At 46.2% G+C, this 18,607-nt stretch overlaps 1 protein-coding gene across 1 annotated transcript in view; it reads left to right on the top strand.

Annotated features, from left to right (window-relative positions):
• SLC1A4 (solute carrier family 1 member 4) overlaps positions 1-18,345 on the top strand; it is a 48,603-nt gene extending 30,258 nt beyond the window's left edge. The window contains exons 4-8 of the mRNA XM_014569035.2: positions 4,906-5,072; positions 8,595-8,828; positions 9,476-9,670; positions 10,847-10,981; positions 14,629-18,345. Coding sequence (XP_014424521.2) covers positions 4,906-5,072; positions 8,595-8,828; positions 9,476-9,670; positions 10,847-10,981; positions 14,629-14,863 — 966 coding nt within the window. The 3' untranslated portion in view covers positions 14,864-18,345. The remainder of the gene's footprint in view (positions 1-4,905; positions 5,073-8,594; positions 8,829-9,475; positions 9,671-10,846; positions 10,982-14,628) is intronic.
• Positions 18,346-18,607: the final 262 nt, after the last annotated feature.

The raw sequence follows: 18,607 nt of genomic DNA, 5'->3' as shown, positions 1-18,607 counted from the left end.
CCTGGCTGCTCTGTGCGTGGTAGTGGGAAGTCTGTTCTCTTTCCCCTGCCCTGCCCAACTGAGATGAATATGCCTGGGCAACCAGAGAATCCCCAAACCACCACTGATTTACCTCTCCCCCAGGCTGCACAAAACAGGTGTCTGCACTGCTGAGTTTGTGGGGAGGGGTCAGTGAGTTCTAGTGCAGCTTCTCTTTGTTCCCCACGTAGGCCATTTTCTGCAAGGAAGCAGACAATCTGCAGAAGAGGGATTTTTTTTTTCTGCTGCTCCGCAGTGGTGCAGAATTTCCCCAGGAGCAATCACCATAAGTAATGAGAGATTCTGCAACTTGAGCTATGTTAATAATTCTGCTGTTGATGTCGAAGTCAGAATAGGCTCCAGTTTATTCTCCCATAGCTGTTGTGTCTAATTAACCAACAGAAATTAAAATTACGCATGAATGTCTCTAGAGTCTTGCACGCATGTCTGAGTAGGAAATGCCTTTTTTCCCCCTTGCAGTCACTTTCCTAGCCATGAGGACAGGACAAAACATTGACAATACTCATACTTTAACATATAGAACAGTACAGTAGGCTATTGCATGAGCAGACAATACCATCTTTCTTGTGGTATCTTCCAAGGTTGCAAGAATCAAGTCCCCTAGTTTGTATCCTAGCGGAATTCCCCATTCTTTAGGTTTGAAATAAAAAACCTAATACTTGGGAAGAATTTAAACAGTGCTGCTATGAAAGCCAAGAGACACATCAACTCATTTTGCAGATAGCTGTTCAAAAAGTGTTTGCTTTGTGCTCTAATGAACATGGTTTCATACCAGTTTAGACTTTATACTGGTATTTTTTTCTGTATAATTCACCAGGTCTCAAACTTCATTGCACTGTGCCTCCTGTCCTTCCCTCTCCTCCCCAGACAGTACAGATTACTGCATGACCCCAGGAAGAGGGCCTGTAACCTGACCCCCACCCTCCTGGTCTGACATCCTTGAGTTTCCACCCTGGGAGTGTGGCTCAGACTTTGGCTTAGGATCTGGGCCCCAGCAAGTCTAATGCCAGCCCTGTCAACCCCATTAAAATAGGGTCATGACTCGTGACCCACTGTGGGGTTTCAACCCACAGTTTGAGAATCACTGATAAAATGTTCGCTTTCTCCTATTCTAGACAGTCCTTTGTTTCTGTCTGTGGTTATTCAAGGGCAATCAGAGACTATCAATTCACTGATACACTGTTCAAACAAGGATTCTCTCTTTTAAAATTGCTGGTTTTATTTGAAGTGCATCAGTGTTATGAAATTGTCAACATTTATTTTACATTTTAAACTTCTGTCCAGGAATATATTTATCTTTCTGGTGCTGAGCAGATGTCTGCCTTAAGTAGCCAGAAATCTAAACCTTCTGGAAGTCACTAGTCTAATCTTTTATTGTGCTAAGACGAGCTAATAAAACAACCTGGGATATTAAGCAGCATGTGCTGCCAGTGGGAAAAAAAAAGTTTGTCAAAACGATTGTATTTTTATTAAACCATGAGTGCACTCAGTCAAATCCTATTTCGTTGTTATGCCAAACAAGCCCACAGTTCTTCTGGGGAAAGGAGTTCAAAAGGCACAGCAAAGAGGGATTGTCAGCACATCATGAGCTCATTTATGTGAAAAGCTAGATCAGTTTTGTTATCCTCTTACTTGCACCCAATTAGCCAAACTATTTCTGAAAACAAGAAGAATGTTTTCATCGGTGCTGTCTAAGTCTGATGGGGCTGACTGAGAAAGAGGGAATAGGAACTTTTCACTATTTTCCATCACCTTTTCTAAATACCATCTGTTGAATCTGTCGGGACATATTAAACACCATTTTGGCCTTTCACTTGTCAGGAATATATTGTGAGTTCAGGAAGCTCTTGCACGTAGCGTATGTTTTTCTTCAGACTGCATTTGATTCAGTAGACGATGTTATATTATGGAAGGCCATAAAAGGCGTAGGTGTCCCTATCAGTCTGCTGGAGTTGACTAGAGAGCTGCATAATAGAACCACTGCCCATGTTTGTCTGTGGAACCGGCTGTAAGCGCCTTTTAAATCAGTATCCGGTGTTACATTGTGGCCTCTGCATTCTTTTGTCAGACAATGGATTTCATAAAGCAGCTTTCCATCCGGTCCCTGGGCATGGAGATGGGTGATCCCTCGCTCACAGACCTTGACTGCACAGATGATGTTGATTTTAGTACAGGTTTTGTGGGGGCGCTCCAGCGTGAGGAGGAGTCAGCTAAGATTGGTCTCCATGTTTCATGGTCAAAGACAAAACTGCAAAATCTAGGACCGGGTCTGCCTGTGACGTCAAACTCTTTGAACAATGAAACCATCAAATCGGATTCCAGCTTTTGCTATTTGGGTTCTATACTTACAGCTCCTCTAGTCCTCACACCAAGGTTCTACATCAGATTGGCCTCGTGGCATCTGCCAGGGGTTGTTTGCAGTGAATATGGCATCAGCATCAAGTTCAGGATTTATTCAAGCTTTATCCTTCCCATACTGTTGTATGGCTGTGAGACATGGACAGTAGGTGGCACAGACTGGACAAACCCAGAGACTTTCTGCACAAAATGCCAAAGTCATATATTAGGCATAAAGTGGAAAGATTTCATCTGTAATGCAGATGTTTATGGTCATTTGGGCCACTGTCTGCAGGCAGCACCTTATGCTTTTTGGACGTGTTGCAAGGATGTCACGAGACATTCCAATAAACGCCGTTCTCCAGGTGGCTTGTAATACCTGGGATAAAATTCCACCAGCCACGGGTTGGAGGCAGCCTAGAGGCAATCCCCTTTACAAGGGTTCATTAAGTCTGTTCCAGCGTTGGACTCTCAGGCTGTCAAGCCTTAGTGAAGGATCACGACAGCCAACTGGCTAAACATTGAAGACAAATATATCACTAGCTAACCAATAGCAATTCATGGGGTCTAGACTGCGGGAAGCTGTTTGCCTAAAGTTGTAATGGGGGAGGCTGGAAATAAGTATGAATCGGTTTTGGTTCCTCCCACAAAATAATGTGAAGTATTATCAGTAGATATGGGTAATTACCTGCTTTGCAAAAATATAGGAGAAGCACTGAGGCTTTGGTACCTGAACGTGCTCCCTCCCAGGGATGTGGAGAACAGATTTTAATTAGTGCCCTAGTTCTGTTCTAGCCATGAGTGATTTGTCACTATTTTGCCCTGTGCCAGTCTTGCCCTGTGCCTACATAACTACTACTGATGGCAGTGGGGAAGCTTGTATGTCCACGGACTGCAGGATCAGACCTTAACTAACTCCCATGAAAACGGACACAGAAGCACATTCCTTTCTAATTCCACTACAGTATTGTTGAGTTGCTTTGCATAATGTCTCTTTCCATTCTGTAGGAGGTTCTGCCATGCTGATTTCAGACTTATCACAGGGCAAAACAACAAGAGGGTCATTTATACTCAATTAGGGATGTAAAATCCTGTTTAAAAAGTTAACTGGGATCCTGTGGGCAGGCTGGAGCGCCCCCCTCCCTCCAACCCGTAATGCAGACAGGGGGCTGCTCCAGCCCAGGCTGGCCCACTGCACCGCAGGCTGCTCGGGCTCAGGCGGGCTGCCAGTTAACTGCTTACCCCAGGCCTCTGTGGGCTGGATTTGGCCTGCCAAGCCACCAGCTTTGGCCTGTGGATGCAGTGGGGAGACTCAGGCAGATTCCCTGCCTGCCACTCCCCCTCGGCACACTGATAAGAGAACCTGAAGCTGGGTTCTATTTGAGACGCTGCTTCACACACTGCTCCCACCCCCAGCACAACCCCATTGGTCGGTTTTGGCCATTGGGAGCTGCCTGTTAACAGGCAGCTCAGGAAGCACTGTGCCCCCCAGCCCTCAAGCTCGTAGCTGTTCAAAAACCACATGGCCCTTGCAGCCAGTGTGGGGGCGGGGCAGGCAGGGGGTCTGCTTGAGAAGGTTGGTGGCTGGGAGTCAAGCAGGTAAGTCTCCCAGTTAGAGCCTGCCTCTGGTACCCCAACCCTTTGCCCCCCCCACCCCACATAACCCAAACTCTCTGCCCCCTTCCTGCCTCCATATCCTGTCCCAGATCCTGCACCCCAATCCCCTACCCTAGGTCACAGCCCCCTCCTCTCCGAAGTCACAACCCAAACCCTCTGCCCCTTCTCCTGCACTGCTGCCCCACATAACCCAAACCCTCTGCCCCCTCCTGCCTCCAGATCCCCTCCCAGATCCTGCACCCCAATCCCTGGCCCAGGTCACAACCCAAACCCCTGCACCGCCTCTTGCACTCCAGTTTCCTGCCCCCAGTCACAACCCCCTCCTGCTCTAGGTGACAGCTCAAACCCCTCCACCCCCTCTTGCTCCCTAGTCCACTTCCCCAGGTCACAACCTAAACTTCTGCACCCCAGTTCCCTAACCCAGATCACAACTGCCTCCTTTACCCAAACTCTCTCCCAGCCCCCACACGCTTTCCTGCACCCCAGTCCATTACTCCCTCTCTGAATCTCCCTCTCTGGAGATATTTAAGAACAGGTTAGATAGACATCTGTCAGGGATGGTGTAGACGGAGCTTGATCCTGCCTTGAGGGCAGGGGGCTGGACTCTATGACCTCTCGAGGTCCCTTCCAGTCCTATTATTCTATGATTACTTCAAGCTCCTTTCTGTCCCCGACCTCCATCCCAGACCCCGCACCGCCTCCATTAATATGGAAAAGTGCGACCCTCAACCACTTTCCAAATTCTTGGAGTGCTCCCCACATCAAAAATGTTTGCCCACCCCGGCTTACCCAGTAAGCATCACCACGCAGGAGTGATGCTTCATGGGTAACTGGTTAACCTTTTACATCCCTATGTTCAATTTCACATTGGTATGATGCCTAACTAACACGCTCTTTATTTTGATACCACAGATCCCTGTTGGCACCGAGATCGAAGGGATGAATATTCTGGGCCTGGTTTTGTTTGCTCTGGTTTTAGGAGTCGCTTTGAAAAAGCTTGGTCCAGAAGGAGAAGACCTGATTCGTTTCTTTAACTCATTCAATGAGGCAACTATGGTCTTGGTGTCTTGGATTATGTGGTAAGTGTGACTGTTAATAGGTAACTATGGCAGCAGTGCTTCCTGGTTTAGGCATGTCTGTCTTTACTCATCTAGCTGGGTTTTTGATGCCATCTCCTTCAGAATCAAGAATGAATGGCATAGCATCAGTGCAATCAGTCAGGTACTTCATGGCTGTTTTGCCAACTGCATATCCTCCTGTGTTTCTCGATGCCTTTTGAAAATAAAGACTGCAACCTTGTTATTTGCACATGAGAGGGACCCAAAAGGTCATTTGCGCTGTAGGGGATCTGTCTCTTGAAAAGGACAGTCAGTCCACTAGGAATCAGTTACAGGACTCCAGTTTGATTACTTTAAAAATCAAGCCTTGTTTTAAAAAGTGTCTCTCTTTTGTAAACGTGTAACTGCTGAAATGTGCAGCGGTTACTCGTTTAACCGCGGCGGAGGGGAGGCATCTCCATGGCAGCTAGTGCTTGCAGGGAGTCTGTTTAAAAGTTGGCTCTCTGTGTGCACCAGCTACCACCTTCCCCCATCCTCCCCACACACACTGCTGCCTCTGATATAAAGGCAGCAGTGGAGTGGAGGAGGAACTTGTGTGCATCCATTTAAACATATACACTATCACATTCCTAGTTTTTTCAAAGCACCAGAAGCCTGGGTCAGCACACAATTACGTGCCTAATTCTTTTGCGACGCGACTGAATGCAGAGGCAAGTTGAGAATTTTATACATGGAGAAACCCAGCTTGCATGCAAAGTTGTAGTAATTGCTCATACAAACTAGGTGCATAGTTGTGATCACATATTTTAGTTTATTCCTTTGTCTTATGATTTGAGACTAGTCTGCTGCTGAAGAAGTGCTTGGTTACAGAATGCAGAGCTGTGTCAAAACACCACTCAAAATTCCAGTCCCTTCATATAACAAGAGTAGTTAGGAGTTCCCATTAGAGTGACAGAATGGGTGAAAATCTTGACCTTATTGAAGTCAACAAGTGTTTTGTTATTGACTTCAGTGGAGCCAGGATTTTACCTTAGATCTTAGGCCTCATCTCATATAGGGAAAAACCGCTTTCATGTTCTGCGTAGGAAAGAGTCAGTACTTCCAACATACAGAGAGGGTTGCCAATTTTAGATGGCTATATTCCTGAGATTTTATCACATGATGTAGCTCCAAGACAATTGTGGGGGGTTGGCAACTCAACATCTCATTTACGTTGCTAGTCTCCTAGACAACCTTCCTCCCTCATCTGCTAGATAGCTGTGTATTTTCTAAGGAGGCTAAACCTCTGATGATAGCTTATTTTGTCTCCTCCTGTAGAATTGTAATTAGCAGAACCTCACCTTCACCCACTTCTCCGACGTCCAGCCATTTCCAATCAGTGAACACTCAGAGCAGTAAGGCACACATTTGTGTGACATTTGCCACCAGAGAGTTTTAGGACCTTGCTAAAATGGGAAGAGAACTAACTATCCTAATAGCGCAAGTATAGAAATTAAGCCATAAGTACAATTACAGTAAAAGATAACTGGAACCAGGTGAACTAATTTGTCCCAACATTTTACAAAAGTTTCAGTCAACCATAAATGTTTCCAGTAAATACATTTTTAATCCAGTGGAAATGTCAGTTTTTAAAAAGTAAGTATTCCCTTGTGGTCGTTGCAACTTGACCAGTGCAATATTAAGGCTATAAAGGAAAGTGAATCCATTGATTTGTTTTTCCATTGTCTTAAGCCAAGAACACATCATGAAGTGAAGAAACAGCAGAAAGAGGAAAGTGAGATTTTAAAAACTCTTCCAGGTTTAATAATTTAACATGTAAAAGTAAAATCCAAATCAGAGCCCCAAATGCCATGCCTTCCTTTCATTACATACTGCATATTGAATGGCTGGAGGTTACATCTTGTATAAGAGACTCAAACTACCTGTGGGGAATATCATTCTGTCAATCAAACAACGCGTAGGAAATAGCATCTTACTTTAGTTGGTGAAACTGCTGTAGAGAAAACCAGCCACCATTCAGGAAGTCTCTCACATTATGCTCTGTCCTTTCCTAACTCCGTGTACATACATCCTGAAAGTTTTTCCACTTGAACTGCTGTTTTTCCCCCCAAGAGATGAAATGGAGTCAACAAAACATGTGACCTTATAAATTCAGACCTTTATGTTCATTTCTATCATTAGGGATTTAACTTTAAAAGTCTCAAAGCCGCTTAAGGCTTTCACTCAGAAGTGTAATTCCTAAGCTATCAAAACCTGAGAGGTGGTGGTTCTTGTACTGGGCTCATTATGAAGCTAACTTTCCTGACATTAATCACCAAGTGTAATCCTTTTCTTTGTGGATTATTGGAATGCCTCTGAGCCCGACGTGGCAATGTACATTAATTCTCACTTCTGCTCCTTCCTTCTCTAAGGCTGCATTCTCCTGGTATTTATCCAACATCTCACACTTCTCAAGTAAGCCAGGGAAGGGCAAAACTGTTATAAGACAAGTGGCTTGAATTGCTTCTCACTCTGAATCAAGCCCAGCCACCAAATCTTTAAGGGCTGTTGTCAGCCAGCGTTTAAAATAAATTGAAATCAGATGGGAAGCCCTTATCATACCAGCCAAGAAGTGGGAGCAGCTGCTCACCCAGACCAGCTGGGGGACTGGGGAGTTGCACAAGAGGTGACATTAGTTCTCTGAGGGCAGGGGCAGACTGTGGAATGGAAGAGGAGCGGACATGCCAGAGAAACTGCTCCTATACTGATTGACCAGCTATAGCATGGGGACCCCCAGGACTGCAGTAACCTTTGAAACTGGAGTAGTAGCTGCTGAGCTGCAGTGAGAATTTCTTTCTCCGAGCCTCCAGGGAATTCCCTAGCACACAGCGAGGCTGGAAACATGTTTGGGGCCTAAATGCAGCTCCCAAGAAGTTCCCTCTTTGAGGACTGCAAACGGTTGCTGACAAAGGAAACGACAAACACGTTCTTGATGTTTGAAGATTTGGTGTGTCCATAGATAGGGGTGTGTGGCAAGCTATGGGCCCCAGTAAGACTCCAGACGTTCCATTGTTGTAGAAAAATACACACGTTAAATGCCTTGCCTGGACTAGCCCTGTGCCTTCTGGGCTTCAGGAACTCACCGGGCATCTCACTAATGGAAAAATCTCCACAATAGACATCTTCTGCACTCTCTCCTATGGGCATGCAATCTCCTGGAGCATTCCTACACCATCTCCACTCTGGAGGGCCACTTACAGCCTTCCTCGATGTCTCTTTCAGGCCAGGGGCCAGTGACAGCTTATTCATTCTGACAACATCCCCTTTAGCAACTATGAGAGAACTCAGGCCGTGGTCATTTACTTAGCATTAGTGCAAGGCCCTCATGTTCTGTTTCTGCAGGCATGAAATTGACTGCAGATCCCACCTTTGAGGAGGGACAGAGTGCTGTATACAGGTTTCCTGGCAGGAAGAATTTGGCCCCTAAAAATGAAAGCACCATGTATCTTTCTAAGGCTTTGGTTTAATATTAATCAAAAACAACCTTTGTTTTTCTTTATACAGGTACGTGCCTATTGGCATTACGTTCCTTGTTGGAAGCAAGATTGTGGAAATGGAAGATATTGTCCTTCTGGTAACCAGCCTGGGAAAATACATCTTTGCCTCAATTCTGGGTCACGTCATCCATGGAGGAATCATTTTGCCACTTGTGTATTTTGCATTCACACGCAAAAATCCTTTCAGCTTTCTCCTGGGACTTATAACACCGTTTGCAACGGCCTTTGCCACTTGTTCAAGGTGTGCTAGTGTGCTTGTTTCTGATACATAATAATATTATGCTAATTCCAGGTTTTAATTTGAATAAGTTTCAGATGCAAGTATTGGCCCTGCAAAGGACTGTGTTTAGGCATCTGGTACCTTCCTGACAGATACCCACTGATGTCAGTGGGACACCTGAAAGGGTAGCTATGCGTCCAGGCGTAACCTTTTGCAATACTGATGCCATTACTAGCAGTGAGGTGCAGCCCTTATTTCATCAAATGCCACTCTTCAGCAACAAGGCATGAAAGACTGGGGGATGTTTACTTTCCCATTTAAAGAAAAACTCCCCTAACCAGGCAATACTACTTTTGCTTTTGCTGAGAATTTGCAAAGCGGTTGACCAAGATTTGCAAAAGGAATTAGTGATCTGGGGAGACTCAGTTTTACGCTACCCAATTTGAGGCCCTATAAAATATCCCGATTTTCAGAAAGTTCTGAGCGCCCACCTGCCCTTTGAAAATCAGGCCCTTTTAGAAACTCTCAGATCAGGCATCCAAAGTCACTAGTCAGTGTTGAAAATCGTGGCCTAGAATTCTGACAGCAGTAAACCTACAGCACATACCCTGGGTCGGACAGGGCAGTACTGCTCCATGATTGTCTTTTTTTTTCTTGTCTCTGTGTAGCTCAGCTACTCTCCCATCAATGATCAAGTGCATTGAAGAAAACAATGGCGTAGACAAAAGGATCAGTAGATTCATCCTTCCTATTGGGGCCACAGTGAACATGGATGGAGCCGCAATATTCCAGTGTGTGGCAGCTGTGTTTATTGCTCAGCTGAACAACGTTGACCTCAATGCTGGACAAATCTTTACTATTCTGTAAGTTGCTTGTGATTCAAACCCCATCTCCCTGGCCCCAAATGCCAATGTGAAGCCTTGGGTTCTTCTGGTTTTAAACACAATTTTTTTAAATACCTGGCAGTCCAAAGGCCAGACCCATGGTTGCCAGTTTTGGTTGGACCGACCCCCGGAGATTTCATCCCATGACCTAATCTTTAATTCCTGGAGACTCCAGGACAATCCTGGAGGGTTAGCAACATAAACCAGGCCGCCAAACTGCAGTCTGTAAATGGCCATGAAATATGTTATCCAACAGTACAACAGAGTTTGATGTGTATGGGAATTTAGGGAGGTTTTATAAATGTGGAGATTAAGGGCTTGATCTGAATCTTAAATGCATCTAGTGCATCTCAAAAATGCCATTTGTATAGAACTTACCCCATCTTAACACTCCCCTTTCCCTGACACCTGGACATCAAGCTAAGTAATTTCATGCCCCCTTCTCTGTGTCCTCCATATTCCAAGCGCTCCCCCTTCTCACAGCCATCCCTATTCCTGCTATTGGCTTCCTGCCCTGGCTCTTTTTCCGACAAGCTATTCATTCGGATCATTAGCACGCCTCTGGGCAGGACCAGGTCTAATTCTGGCTGCAAAGCATCCAGAACACTTGGGTTGATGTTATTTTGTGCACATGTGGCAGAAATACACTCTGATGCATGTTGTTCATCAGAAAATACACAGGCAGCACTAGCAGCAGAGTCTTACTTGGACAGCTAGTTTTGAGGCTTGCAAAAAAACAGCACTCCATACCCCCACAGTATTCATAGAACACTAGAACTGAAAGGGCCTTGAGAGGTAATCAAGTCCAATCCCCCGCCCTCACAGCAGGACCAAGCACCATCTAGTCATCCCTGATAGATACCTATCTAAGCTGCTCTTAAATATCTCTGATGGAGATTCCACAACCTCCCTAGGCAATTTACTCCAGTGTTTAACCATCTTGACAGTTAGAAAGTTTTTCCTAATGTCCTATTGATATTCATGATTGGACACCAGAATACACAGCCCGATATGGAAGAATTTGCAGACAAAAGTTACATTTGCCCCCCTCCTTTTGCTTTGGTTAAAACTGCCACTACAGGAAAATATGCCCTGTCCCTATAGAATGGGTGTGTTACTGAAATGGCACTAACTCCTGTTTGAAAACATTCTCAGTGTGACTGCCACTGCAGCCAGCGTCGGAGCAGCTGGAGTCCCAGCTGGAGGAGTTTTGACCATTGCTATTATCTTAGAGGCCATTGGACTTCCTACGCACGATCTCTCCTTGATATTAGCAGTGGACTGGATTGTGTAAGTACTGTGTAATATGCATTATCAGCTGCTGCATATGTGGTTGAAAAAGTAAATATTCTCTCGTGATCATTGCTGGGGGGGGGGGGAGGGAACCAAAGAAGTCTGGAAAATAAAAACTCAAATCACCAAGTTGTGTGTTGAGTTTACCTTCTCCCTCCCACACACACACGCTTCACCAGAAGGCAAAGAATAACACCACTCAGTTTCAGTTATTAGGAACTGTGGGACAGATCCTAAAGTACTTATTCAAATTTTACTTAATGTTTGCTGAGGCGAAAACTCCCATTGGCTACAGTTTCCTTAAGAGGAATTATTTAGAACTATACAAGAGGGTATTGCTAGAAATTAGAAGAAAAAGAACAGAGGCTGAATAATGGGGAAAAGCTTCCTAAGCATCCATTAGACTTGTACGATGGGGAAAGCAATACGTGGTCTGTTGCTTCAGACATTTAAAACTCGATTAGAGAAAGGACCAGGGAATGTAAGCTACAGTCCCACGTTAGCAGAGGAGCGGAGTCGGGGGACAAGCAATGATCATCAGATGATAGAGCCAATACGCTTGCATTAACAGGTTATTGGTGCAAGAGCAGTGTGTGCATTGATCATGAGTTTAGTTAGCTATTTTTGCACCTCTCCTGGCTTGCTTGTTGGAAAGCCAGGTAGGGCCTAAATTCTGATGTTCTTCTTCAGTTCTGCTCAGTTCTTACCAACACAAACCTCCCTTCTGAAATCAGGGGAGATCATCCCACAGCTGGGCAGATCGAAGCGGGAAGCATTTTATCTAGCTGTTCATACTAGCTTCTTGTTACTCCTAGATTTAGCCCCTCGTACCACCCTGAATAACTCCACTCCCAGGAGAGACTCTGTATAGCTCAGTTGAGTGACATGGGGACCAGCTGCAAATATCTGAAAGGCATAATTAGCTCTCACGTCACTGTATTGAGCTATCCAAAATGGGTCTCTTCGCCTTTCCTTTCTGCTCAAGCAATATCTTATGGCCTCCAGTCTTAGGGTACGTCTAAACTACAGGGTTTTGTCGACGGAAGTTTTGTTGACAAAACTTCTGTCGACATAGAGCGTCTAGACACATTCAGTTCTGTCGACAAAGCAAGCTGCTTTGTCGACAAAACCCTGTAGTCTAGTCGCAACCCTACAGGCAATAACACCTTCTTGTCGACAGAACTCTTGTCGACAGAAGGTGTTATGCCTCGTAAAATGAGGTTTACCAGCGTCGACAAAACTGCTGAGTTCTGTCGACGTTATGTTGACAAAACTCAGCGGTAGTGTAGACGCAGGTATAGTTTTGTCGACAAAAGTCCACTTTTGTCGACAAAACTCAGTAGTCTAGACACACCCTTAGACTCATGGGGTATGTCTACACTCGGTAGTTTGAGCTAGGTAGGCAAATGAGGGCAACCGGAGTTGCAAATGAAGCCAGGGATTTAAATATCCAGGGCTTCATTTGCATCTTCCCGGGCGCCGCCATTTTTAAATCTCCCTTAGTCCGAACTCTGTGCCCATGGTTACACGCGGCACGGAGTAGGTAGTTCGAATTAGGATCTCTAATTCGAACTACCGTTACTCCTCGTGGCTTCATTTGCAACTCCGATTGCCCTCATTTGCCTACCTAGCTCAAACTAGCGAGCTAGTGTAGACATACCCATAGGGTCCAACTCCCAGTCATTCCTATTGGCCTGGGCAGCAGAGTTTCACCCACCTACCTACTCTTAATGGCTCTAAGCCCACTCCTCACTGAGGGCTGAACTGTGATCTGTGTATTGTAAGCCTCCTCCACACAGTCACCTTCCTTCCAAAGTACCCAGCAGGTTGCTGGAGTCAGTACTGCACAGAAATCAGCTTTGTGGTTGCATCGTATATGGTTATAATGATGAGGCTGGGTGTGGGGATGGGAGTAAGCCGGGGACTTATTCGGTGCTTCACAATAAAATAAGTACTTAGTACCAAGGCACAAGTTAAGCAGATGGTGAAATTAGGCCCAGAGCAGGCTGAGTGAGGTTCCCAAAGCACAGAGGAAAGAAATGGGCCCATTCTTACCAGACAGCCTCTCTCCCGCAGCAGAGCGAGGCTATGATCATTAAACCTCCTTCCCTTGTGCTGAACCCTTGTCACTGTAAATTGCATTGGGTGGCCAAAGGGCATCAGGATGGGGTGTGGTGCCAAAATGGAGACAGAGACACTGGTGACGGGTGAGTCTTTGTGCCTGGTTCCATAGGCACCTGAACATTCTGGGTTGGAGGGTCTGACTCGAGCTAGGGTTTCACTGCGCTGAGGGGAGGCTGGAAGAGGAGTGGAGCAAAGGCAGAGAAACAATCCAGTTCAAGGTGGATGAGAACCGGGGCACGGTGGGGCAGAGGCACAAATAGAAAGGCACTCAATGCGGGAAGAGGAAAGGCATGAGCAGATGCAACAGGGCCCCACGCTGCCTAGCTGAGTTTTTGGGTGACGGGGCTCTTCCATAGTATAGGCTTCCCTTTCATAGAGCCCAGTTCATCCATAGCCACATTTGCGGACACACTGATTGGGGGTTTCAGGGGCTCTAAGAGCCCAGCAATTGAAAAGGGTCTGGGACTCCCAAACGTCCTTTAAATCGCAGCAGGAGCTCCATGCGACATGCTCCAGGCAGCACTGGGGGCAGCTAGCCTCAGCCATGACCCTTCCACTGGTGCAGAGCTCCCCCCTCCTGCTTTTCCCATGGGCTTGGCAAGTCTGTCAGCCCCACTGCACACCTGGCAGCCTGTCCCACCTCTCTGATGGAGGATGAGCAGTGGGTCATGAGTGGCCATTCAGGGGACTCAAGTTCAGAAATGGAGTCATGGCTCTCTGTTCCTATGCTGGTGGAGACAGCTGTGGAGGGAAAGAAGTGGAAGCCTGGGGGTAGTGGAGAAAGCACATCACTTGTGCACCCTCCCCTGTCTAGAGGCCACATGCTGGACTGGCAGCTGAAGAGGAAGTGTAGACCAAGTCTACAAAACATGCGGCTCATTTGTTTGCGGCCCACAGGGCGGTTTGGGTTTACCAATATGGCCACCACAGGGAATGCGTTTCACAATGGCGAGGCATCTCCCAGGCGGGGTGAGCACTGAACGACGCAGGTGGACGGGCTGGCTGTTTCTAGCCCCCAGGGAGGGGGTGCCGGGAGCACTGGGGCATTGTGGGAAGTGCTGGCTGCTTAGCCTTGTGGGCAGAGCCTGAGCGGTGCTGACTGGCTTACAGTGGCCATGTGTGGGTCCGGCGCCGCAGCTTAAGGCTTAATCTTTGTATTTGTGCCCGTCAGTGTGAAAGAAGCTGTTTGCATATATATTTGCATGTGTCTGCAACCACACTTAAGTTGCAACCCTTGACAAGTGCTGTGAGTATTATTGTAGCCCCCAGGGCTTCCAAAGTTGAGTAGCCCTGGCTTGGAAATTGAGTCTGGCTGACTCCAATAGGTGGCGCTCCCCATAAAACACTATATTTCCATAATACTTAAACTGTCCTGATACCTGTAGAGAATGTCTAATGCCCTGTCTGTGCAGCAAGGAACTGAGTATCCCTTCTGTCACCGTTGACCTCAGGCCGGAATGGCCCCCTGTATTAAATCGTATCTCTTAAATGGTTGTGTATGTGCTTTTGCCATTGACCAGGGACCGAACCACCACTGTGGTGAATGTTGAAGGAGATGCCCTGGGAGCAGGTATCCTTCATTATCTGAATCAAAAAGAAACGAAGGCGAAAGAACCGGAGCTAAACGAAGTCAGCGTAGAAGCGATTCCCAACTGCAAATCTGAAGAGGAAACGTCACCTCTGGTAACACACCGGAACCAAGCCCCCGCCCCAGCCAGCACTGTGGAACCAGAGTCAAAAGAATCAGTCATGTGAACTGGGGGAAAGCTTGCAAATAGATGGACCGCTGACTTAACACGCTAGACCACTGCACTGCTGTTAGGGACCGGCTCTGGGTCCTCCTCTTGAATTTCAGTGGCCATGATTTGAAGCTACAGACTTGTTAGGCTTGTGTGTCTATCTCCCTGATGAGAGCTATCACTGTATCACAATGATGTTATGTTTCCTGCTTAAACATGTTTGTGTGTGATGTGTGTACATGTATATGACCACAGTACCAATAAGGCTTCTTGTTTTGGGTTAAAAAGTCATTTATTAGTACAAATCCACGTGGAGGGGGAAAGTAGCTAAACAGAGTGGACGTACTGGTTGTGGCTGGAATCTGCACCACAAACAGCTTTGAGAGCAAGGCAGTGCCAGTATTTTCTCAGAAACACCTCTTTAATAGTATCCAGTGCAAAAATAGAAAGCGCATTTCCAGCATCCCCTCCCCGCATCCTTTATGTATCTATAACAGCAACTAAGTGCTGGCAATCAGAAATTTTAAAACACAAATTAATAGCTGACCTCATTCTATTGTCATACAACTTTATCAAAACATCCCCAGGAAATAGGAAGTGTTCGCTCTATTATCCTAATTTCGGTGATATAAAATCAACCCTGCCACTATAAACTCTATAATAACAAAGCCTGGATCCAGACAAGACAAAACGATCTGCTTTAAATCAGACAAACCAATTTTCACCACATTTTGGGAAAGTATCTACCCATGGGCTGAGAACTTCTATAGCATGTTACAGTAGAAATGTGTCTACAAGAGACTTATCTATAACATTGTCAGACAAAGAATTCAGCTCTATGCACCTAAACACACTCAGGCATCTGCCGCCACTACATTTTTTTCATGTTTCTTAATGGTGCGAATCAGACTTAGTGGGATGTTTTCTTTCCCAGCAAAATTTCTCCAACAAAGTCTGAAAACTCAAAATGTGTAAACTGATGAAAAATCCAAAGCATTCTACCCCAGCTGTCCAGAGCATCCTGCTGGTATGAGAGGGAAGAAGGGGGGTTTCCTAGTCATATGGGCTATGTCTACACTCGCGGCTTCTTGCGCAAGTAATATGCAAATGAGGCTAAGCATGGAATATCGCCGAGCCTCATTTGCATACCTAATGAGCCACCATTGTTTTCAGCAGAGGCTCTTGTGCAAGAAGGTGCATCTACACTGCCCCTTCTTGCGCAAGAAAAACCCTCTTGTGCGATGCCATTACACCTATTTTCAGGAAGAACGGCATTGCGCAAGAGGGTTTTTCTTGCACAAGAAGGGGCAGTGTAGACGCTCCTTCTTGCACAAGAGCCTCTTCTGAAAACAATGGTGGCTCATTAGGTATGCAAATGAGGCTCAGCGATATTCCACGCTTAGCCTCATTTGCATATTACTTGCGCAAGAAGCCGCGAGTGTAGACATAGCCATGGAGTCCAGTGAGGCCGGGTAATCCCAGCTTTCTGGCTCTTGGGACAGCTGTGCCTGCACTTCTCTATATGCTGCTGGTATTCCTCTCTCTTCTAGCAGCATGGCCAGCTTGGTGCATGTGCTGCTGTTGGACCCTGTGGCTGCAGCAGTGCATTCTCACCATGTCCGTTCTGATCATAGGCCAGGCCTCGGCACACGTTGTAGTTCCTTATTCTGCTTGAAACTGAGCTAGCAGCTCCAGACTTTATGCCTCCCCCCCGCCCCCTGCAGGGTCTAAGCCACAGCTCCCTGAATTCAGTGACCAGACTGCCACAGAGACAGAGCCTTGGAATGAACTCTATTCAAAGGTGGCGGGGGGCTTCCCTTTCCTTCCAGCCCCAGCTCCCCACTGGGTGAGCCTCCCAGGCATGGTTAGTGTGATTGTTGCGCGTGGAACAGAAGGGAGCTGTTGTGCTGCTGGTGGCTGATCTTAACAGTGAACATTTACCCTAGTTTAAAGGCAGTGATGCTCTTCCCTCTCCCTTAGTCTTCCTTTACACGCTGATACACAAAGGCTACATCTATACTGCAGGCTTTTTGCACAGGAACTGTTTTGCACAAGAGTTCTTGTGCAAAAGGTCTTCCACAAGAGCGCGTCCACACTGCCATGTGCTTTTGCGCATGAGAGCTCGGATGGCCATGGCAGTGTGGACGCTCTCTTGTGCAACAAAGCTCTGATGGCCATTTTAGCCATAGGGCTTTCTTGTGCAAGAAATTCATATTGCCTGTCTACACTGCCTTCTTGTGGAAGAGCTCCTGCACAAGAGGGCTTATTCCTCGTGGGGAGAGGAATAACTCTTCCGGAAGAAGCCCTGTTTTCCGACACTATACTGTAACTAAGTTTTTGCGCAAGAACAGCGGTATAAACCAACAGCCTCCTTGCAGGATTCCCCTTTGCCCAGTCATTAACATTTGCTTGTCATCCAGCACCTGCCAGGAGCCGCACCATCTTACAGTCAGTCACCTGTAAGACGCCTCCCAGTGCCTCGCAGCTCAGGAATCCAAAAGGGGCCTTCTAGCCTGTCCTGCAAGCCAATACACTAGGGAGAGTTTGAACTAGGATGGGGCAAGTCACAGTGAAGAGCCCCTGGCCGAACACTCTGCCCTCCTATTACTGGGGTTCCAACCCAGCTGCCTTTGTCTCAATCCCCACTGCAGCAGCATGGCATGGAGTAAGGGGTATTCTTTGGTTCATGTGGTCCCCGGATACTGAGGGCCTTATATAGGGCAAAGCTCTTAGCTCATATTCTACATGGTACTTGATAGGTTGCCAGTGCCATTCCAAAAGCAAAGGTGTTTGTGTGTTGCCCCAAAGGAAGTACCATGTAACCACATGAGCACCAGAATGGGAATTCTGCACCAGATTCAGTTTCTGGATAGATTTTAGATGGAGCCTCATATAAAGCATTGCATTTGCTGAATTTAAGGTGCTAGGATATTTAATCAAGGCTAACACTCCCGCTCATGCAAAGAAGTGCCATGGGGTTTTTTATGGACCACAAGATTGTGCCAGGATCATTCTTAATGTTCAAGAAAACTGGAATCTTGCAGGTAGCAAAACTGTATTTTAAGCTTGCAAAATGAGCCAGTCGTTCCAACGTTGTAATGTGGCAAGAGACAGCCACAAGATTCCTTGGAAACGGGAACATTATTTCCTCAGTGCTAGTCAAGCTACGTATTTCTTTTGATAATCCTAATGTGTCTCGTCTGGCTTTTATACATGATGTTACTTGCCTTAAACATTGTGCATACGTATGACGACGGTCTCATTTGTGCTTGGGGGTTCCTTTTGTTTGTACTCTTGAGTTGCATGTACTATGCAAAAACTGTGATGGCTCCAGGATTGTAGCATCTTTACCGCAAACGACACTGTTCAGTTTACCATCTGTCATTATTGTGACATTGGGCCCGATCCAAAGCCCAATGAAGTTGACAGAAAGCTTTTTGTTTGCTTCACTTGGCATTAGACTGGATCCTTAAAATAAAGTAATTACAAAAAAAATTATCTAAAAGAGTCTGTGCTTATGGTAAAGTAATGTCCTGGTATTAAGATATAGGACTTCCAATGCACCACCCTGTGTTACACAAAGAAAGCCATAGTTCAGAGCATTTTACTGGATTTGTGGCAAAGAGACTGCACATCAGCAGACAAAGCAGCTGTTATATACTCTGCAGCCCCTGCCAGGAAAGCCAATCACATCTGTATTGCTGCCAGCATGCAGCACCCGGATTGCTTTGTCCTGGTGATACAATTTGTAAGCAATTCC

This window comes from Pelodiscus sinensis, chromosome 3 (assembly GCF_049634645.1).
Source record: "Pelodiscus sinensis isolate JC-2024 chromosome 3, ASM4963464v1, whole genome shotgun sequence".
In the NCBI taxonomy this organism is placed as follows: domain Eukaryota; kingdom Metazoa; phylum Chordata; order Testudines; family Trionychidae; genus Pelodiscus; species Pelodiscus sinensis.
The sequence above is the reverse complement of the archived record's forward strand: the minus strand, read 5'-3'. Positions and strand labels throughout refer to the sequence as shown.